The 6,343-nt window shown below is 42.6% G+C and overlaps 1 protein-coding gene across 14 annotated transcripts in view; it reads right to left on the bottom strand.

The window, feature by feature from the left end:
• LOC143139664 (neurexin-3a) overlaps positions 1-6,343 on the bottom strand; it is a 236,513-nt gene that overhangs the window by 33,604 nt on the left and 196,566 nt on the right. For all 14 annotated transcript variants that reach the window (XM_076300321.1, XM_076300319.1, XM_076300324.1 and 11 more), the window contains one exon: positions 3,650-3,821. In XM_076300321.1, coding sequence (XP_076156436.1) covers positions 3,650-3,821 — 172 coding nt within the window. The remainder of the gene's footprint in view (positions 1-3,649; positions 3,822-6,343) is intronic.

The following is a 6,343-nucleotide window of genomic DNA, read 5'->3' as shown; positions in this document are numbered from 1 at the left end:
ATACAGTAACCCATACTACACTCCACATAACCCTGTCAAGTCATCTTTTCATACTATATCAATGTGTATCTCCAAGTAAACATACACTGACATAACTCAGTCAAAGCAATACGATAGATAGTGTTAAGTGCATTTATTTGTTTATTTATTTTACAGTGCAGCACCATTTTAGCCTGGACACTCTGGTTGACTTAATAGCATGATATCATAGACCTCTCACTCAAGAGGCAGGCTATGCCAGAGACTGAAGCCCTCCATCTCTACTCTCTCTAAGGCTCACGGGGATCCAGACCTTACACCTCGGCAGTCTGAGAGGCCTCTTAATGCCTGTCGATAAAATGACAGATGTGTTTTTGGAGTCTTGGATGGATTGAACATTAAGTGACCGTAAAGCACATTTATGAGACAATTTCTGAAATAATTCACAGATGTTGAGTCATGCACAATAAACAGATCTTTACAGCTGTCGTGCGCTCAGGGATTTATCTGTCTCTTTTTAAAGAGGTTTTTTTTTTTTTTTACTTTCATGTCCTTGGTTCTTTGGGCACCTCGTCCAAGGTCAGGCTTTGTATCACGTCCTATTCTACTTTAATGTGTTTTTATTGAAGCTCCGTAGAGGATCTTGCTGAACTCTACAGTGCAGTTCACAGCTCTTGTAGTAAGAGCTTCTCTTAATATTATCCTGTTCACCTTTCTCTAACCCCGCCGGGACGTTGTTTGGTTCCAAAAAGTCCTCAGCCTGACTCATGCAGACAGGCAGCGCTCAGTGCTCAGTGCACATATGCATACACCTCCTGCACGCCATGAGAAGGGTTCAAACTCCCCTGACTGCAGTTATGCACACAGGCACGCACGCACCCACGCAGAGACATGTGCACATGTGCACACACACACACTCTTGTGTTCAGCAGAACTACATGTGTTTGAATGTTGTTGACTTTGAATGTGAGAGAAATTATTTGTGATTTGTGATTTATGATGTGTTTATTAATCTCACAGATGCTGATCCACATATTCCTGACATCATACAAAATGCCAGAACCACAAACTAATGTGAGACAGTCAGCTGATTTATTTATTTATTTATTTATATATATTTATTTGGAGGCGTTCAATATATCTGTGTGCAGTTATAAAATATGCAATGTTGCATTATCAGTGTCTTAATACAAAGAGCACCCCCCTTAATGGCGTAAGCAGTTTTGTGTCTTTTTTATGCCGAGTCTTTAACCAACCGTACTGTTGAACATCCTGAACAAACATGTTTTTCTATGAGAAACAGACAAAGATGCTATTTTTTTTTCACTGTGTCTGAGTCTGCGTGCGTGCATGCGTGTGTGTGTGGTGTGTGTGTGTGTGTGTGTGTGTGTGTGTGTGTGTGTGTGTGTGTGTGTGTGTGTGTGTGTGTGTGTGCGTGCATGCGTGTGTGTGTGGTGTGTGTGTGTGTGTGTGTGTGTGTGTGTGTGTGTGTGTGTGCGTGCATGCGTGTGTGTGTGGTGTGTGTGTGTGTGTGTGTGTGTGCGTGTGTGTGTGTGTGTGTGTGTGTGTGTGTGTGTGTGCCAATATCAACAACTCAATCTGAAATGGAAGCTGGACTCTCCCCAGCCTCTGAAAGGGAGTGAGAGAGAGAGAGAAGGAGAGAGAATGCAAGAGAGAGAGAGAGAGAGAGGGAGAGAGGTGGAGAGAGAGAGAGAGGGAGAGAGAGAGAAGGAGAGAGAATGCAAGAGAAAGAGAGAGGTGGAGAGAGAGAGAGAGAAGGAGAGAGAATGCAAGAGAAAAAGAGAGAGAGCGAATGCAAGGGAGAGAGAGAGAGAAGGAGAGAGAATGCAAGAGAAAGAGAGAGAGAGAGGTGGAGAGAGAGAGAGAGGGGGGATGTATCCCATCCTCCTTTGTGTGGGCACTCAAAAGCAAGGTGACTCTTGGCTAGTCTTGGCAGCCACACACACACACACACAGATTCAGCATTAGCGAGGCACAGCTCTTAGGAGCTTAATAAGTAAAAGCATTAAGAGCATAAAGCCCAGATGTTTGCCACTGATGGCTTTGGTCCCATAAAAACTAAAGCATTTCGCCTCATTTCCCTTTTAGATTAGACTAGTTCCCCACTCGCTGCCAATGGTGAGGGCGGTTCAGAGGAAGACTGACACGTCTTTGAAGGAATATTTGCACACTGTATTACCAATCACTAAAACTAAACAGTCCCTCGTGTCCAGGGGGACAGTGCACATTTTAATATCAAATAGTCCTTTACATTAAAAAGGGAGGAAGAACAAAAGGCTGTCAGAGGGATGTTCGCGCTTAGACTTTGCCTCAAGGGGACAGCTATTTGAAGTCTTTATCGCTCCAGCATTCCGGTGGCTGTGAGCACCTCTATATATATATAATATATATTTCAGCATAAAACTGATTTGATATATTATATTTGGCTAAATATCCCTGACTTAGATAAGGCATGCAGCTTTGTTGAAAACAAATACTTCTAGTTTTGAGCGCCTTGCATTTTTAAAAGCCTCATTTGTTTTCTGCTTGCGCCTTTTCATAAACGTGAGGCACGTTGCAACGGTCAGTGGCATCATTCCATAGGGTGACAACTGAGTTAGAGGGCCTGGAGGGGAACAAAGCCTGTCGGTCTGAAAGGCTCTTTAAGGTGCTGATACATGGGGCAACCTTTTGAGCAATGTTGCTGGGCAACCACATTTTGAGTTCCATGTGTTCTGATTAGATGACCATGATAATTTGCCTACCGATGCCTTAAGTATTCCAGGAGAAAAATTGAAGCCCAATATCAATGGGAATGTATATGAGGAACAACACTGTGGAAAACAATCCCAGCAACATTGCTCAAAAAAGTTACACTGGGTATCATCCAGTTCAGCTTCAGGTTTGCTGGGAAAGGAAGGCAGGAGACAAGATAATCTACGAAAGCTCTCCCACCCCACCTGTCTAAGCACAGTGTGCAGACTCCCTGCAACTGCTCCCTCCCCAAACGACTTTCTTTTATTAACTCTAGATAGAACGACGGCATGTGCTGTCGGATGTACTTTGTGACGCACAGTACTGCACAATACACTCAGGTGGTAATGTCAGAAAGCATGCTAGATGTTCCCTCTGCGGCTTACTGTGTAACTACTAAATTGGAGCCATCCTTGCCTGATGGGGTTGTCTTTTAGCAGTTTTTGAGTTTTTGGAGTTTTTGATTATTCTCCGCTGTTTAGCGCTCTGAAGAGGAGAGCATGTCAAGGAGAATGTGTGCTGAGCACCACTCTCTCTTTACGGGCTTAACACAAAACCCAGACTTAGGCAGCTCGCTGTCAACCGCCGTGGGTTGGATACTCAACAAAGTAATGGTTTTAAAGACTTCATAGAGAGGAGGAAGAGAGAGACACAGAGACACACACACACACACACACAGACACACACACACACACACACACACACACACACACACACACACACACACACACACACACACATTCATCAAAAGCTCAGAAGCTGCATTTGGAAATCAGATGAAAGTCGATGCTGTCCAGTGAAATTATCATAGCTCACACACACACACATCTTTACTTTTTCATGTAGTGCTGGCTTGAGTGGCCTGTGTGTGAGTGTGTGTTTTGTGTGCGTGTGTTTAGTTGTGTGGTGAGGTTACCTGCGGGGAAGTGTTCATTGATGGCCCAGTTGTCTACTTGTAGTGTTGCGTTACCCCCGTTTCTGATGAAGCGGACCACGTGGTATTTGCCGTCATTGACAGGGATGCTGTTCTCCTTCACAAGAATGTCATCCATCCCGATGTTGAACGTGACTCCGATCTTGCCTTGCTCCTACAAAATCAATGAGATCAAATCGGACAAAAATCAGACAACAATGGATTACAATAAGGAAAGACTTGTAATCTTACACTTACTGTATAGTCACAGTTTACTGTAATTTCCCAACTATTAGACGTTGTTTACACATCAATTTTGCAAAAATTCTTCAGCTATGAGGTTAATACATGGGGGCAGTTAACAGAGCTGCCAACTCTCACACATTAAGAGTGAGATTCATTCATTTGATTGGCTCCACGCGCTCTTACACCAATCGAATGCGTGAGGGATGGCAGCTCTGAGTTAATATGGTATTAATACAGTATGTCTTGCATAAAACACTGTCCTGCGGTTTATACACAATGTGGCTAATACACAGGAAATGACTGTACATTGAACATACAAACTACAGTATGACACTCACCATACAACTCATAAGAGACAGAAAGAGAGATGGTTAAAGAGATATACATGTCTAATTAAATCTCAATATGGAAGTTGCCCTTGAAAGTGTTTTCAAATTGCCCTTGTGGTTTTGTTCTGTGGGACTTAGGGTCTGTTGGGTAATCTGTTTGCATTGCCAGTGCCTGATAAACTTGTCTAGTTAATGAAAATAATTTATCAGCAGTGTGGCTTGCCGCCCTCTTCAATGGGGCTCCATTGATCTTGGTAATGTAGCGAAAGTGGCTGAAATCGATGGCTTTAAGTAAAATAGCGGGCGTGAGAGAGAGATAACGGAGATTAATAGCCACTGAAGACTGTCTGCCCCACTCCCAGATGCCCTCACAGGTGAAAAGAAACACGGCGGACAAATGTAGCGACGGTCAGTCTCAGAAAAAGACCGCTAATGACCATTTGTTTCTGCGTAATAGCAACATATATCTGCTCATTACTGAAAAAAAGTTCACAAATCAGATAAAGGTTTGAAAAAGATAAAGAAAGAAAACAATAGAGGAATCGTATCTGTGTATTTAGGGTCAATGAAGCCTGTGCTGTGCTGAGAACCTCTCTCTCTCTCTCTCTCTCCCTCCCTCTCTTCCCTCTCTCTCTCTCTCTCTCTCTCTCTCTCCCTCTTTTTTTCTTTTTCCCCCTTTCCCTGTGTTCTCCTTCCCTGCTGTTCCGTGGGTCGTTATGATATTTTATGGTTATGGTGAACCAGAACTGGCATTATTCTTATCAGCAGTGGCATAGAAAATGACGATCGATGATAAATTGTACTGAGTGAGATGTTTATCATCAGAGGGCGCATTCATCACAGCTGATGTGTATATGGGGAAATCTAGGGCAGCGTACTCAAGAGCATTTGGAAGACCTATCTAAAGAGCTCCTGTGGTGGGTATATTTACTAGAAGCAATTCAGGAGGGAAATCACACAGTTGCAGGGACGTATGTGTACCGTTACAGAAAATAAACAATATGATGGACTCCCAGACACGCAAAGATCCACACGCTTCATTTCTATCTGGTGTGCTTCAATCAGGCCTGGTTAAAACGATATTATATAAATCTGTAGAAGTGCCATTAGTTCTCCCACTAAAAAGCATTTAATAATAATAATAATAATAATAATAATACAATTTATTTATATAGCACTTTTCAAGCACAAAGCATAAAGTGGCGGAGTACGTTTTGAAGCTGGAGAGCACTTCTTAAGGGAACAGGCTGTTGCCTCAGAGATACAGGCCAAAATTCATATAGGCGCAAGCGAGAATATTTCGGTCTCTTCTCAATTATTAATAGCATGAAAATGAGTCAAAACACAGAAAATGCATTTTTGCTAAATCTCCCTCTTTGCTCAGAGGGCATGCGATGGTGGGAAGCACGACAACCCCGAGTCACAATCTCCCTGACGCATAAAAGCCTTAGTCTGTTTCATTACTTTTTGATCAGGAGAAATTTGATTCTCTCGGCTTCACGTTTAGCATCAAGCAGTCCTGAGGCGGCATCTGGAACAAAGCCTAACACTGTCTCCATCAAGCAGTCCTGAGGCGGCATCTGGAACAAAGCCTAACACTGTCTCCATAAAGGTGTTTTTTTCCTGCCATTTCATTCAAGGACAAAGAACATACTAGAAAGGTAATACCCTGAGATAATATAGCCACACTAAATCCTGAAACCAGGAACTGAGTGCTACTCTTCAGTAAGTATGGAGGGTCATCATGATGTTTTTACGCCATCTTTTTATTTGTTTATTGCTTTATGATAATCTCAGTGATGCATTATTTTTGTGTTACTCTTTTCTATAATGTACGGATGCTTATTGATGCTTACTGTTCAGCAATTGTATTGCAATTTTGCACAAAAGGCGTTATGTAAAGATTGATTGATTGATTGATTGATTGATTGATTGATTGATTGATTGATTGATTGATTGATCTTTGCCAATTGAGGAACCTCTTTATTATGCCTAGGTGACATTTCTGCAAGTCTCACGCACACATCTGGATTGTGTGGAGCTATCTGGGGAATGGCACAGCTCTTAACACTCTTCTCTCTCTACGTTCTTGGCATCATTTGTAGCCCAAGCAGCGTCCCTT

Source organism: Alosa pseudoharengus, unplaced genomic scaffold, assembly GCF_046254945.1.
Source record: "Alosa pseudoharengus isolate Yale_2024_CS ecotype anadromous, Long Island Sound unplaced genomic scaffold, YU_APseudo_1.1 YU_APseudo_1.1_scf_22, whole genome shotgun sequence".
NCBI lineage: Eukaryota > Metazoa > Chordata > Actinopteri > Clupeiformes > Clupeidae > Alosa > Alosa pseudoharengus.
Note: the sequence above shows the minus strand (reverse complement) of the source record. Positions and strands in the feature narration are given on the sequence as shown.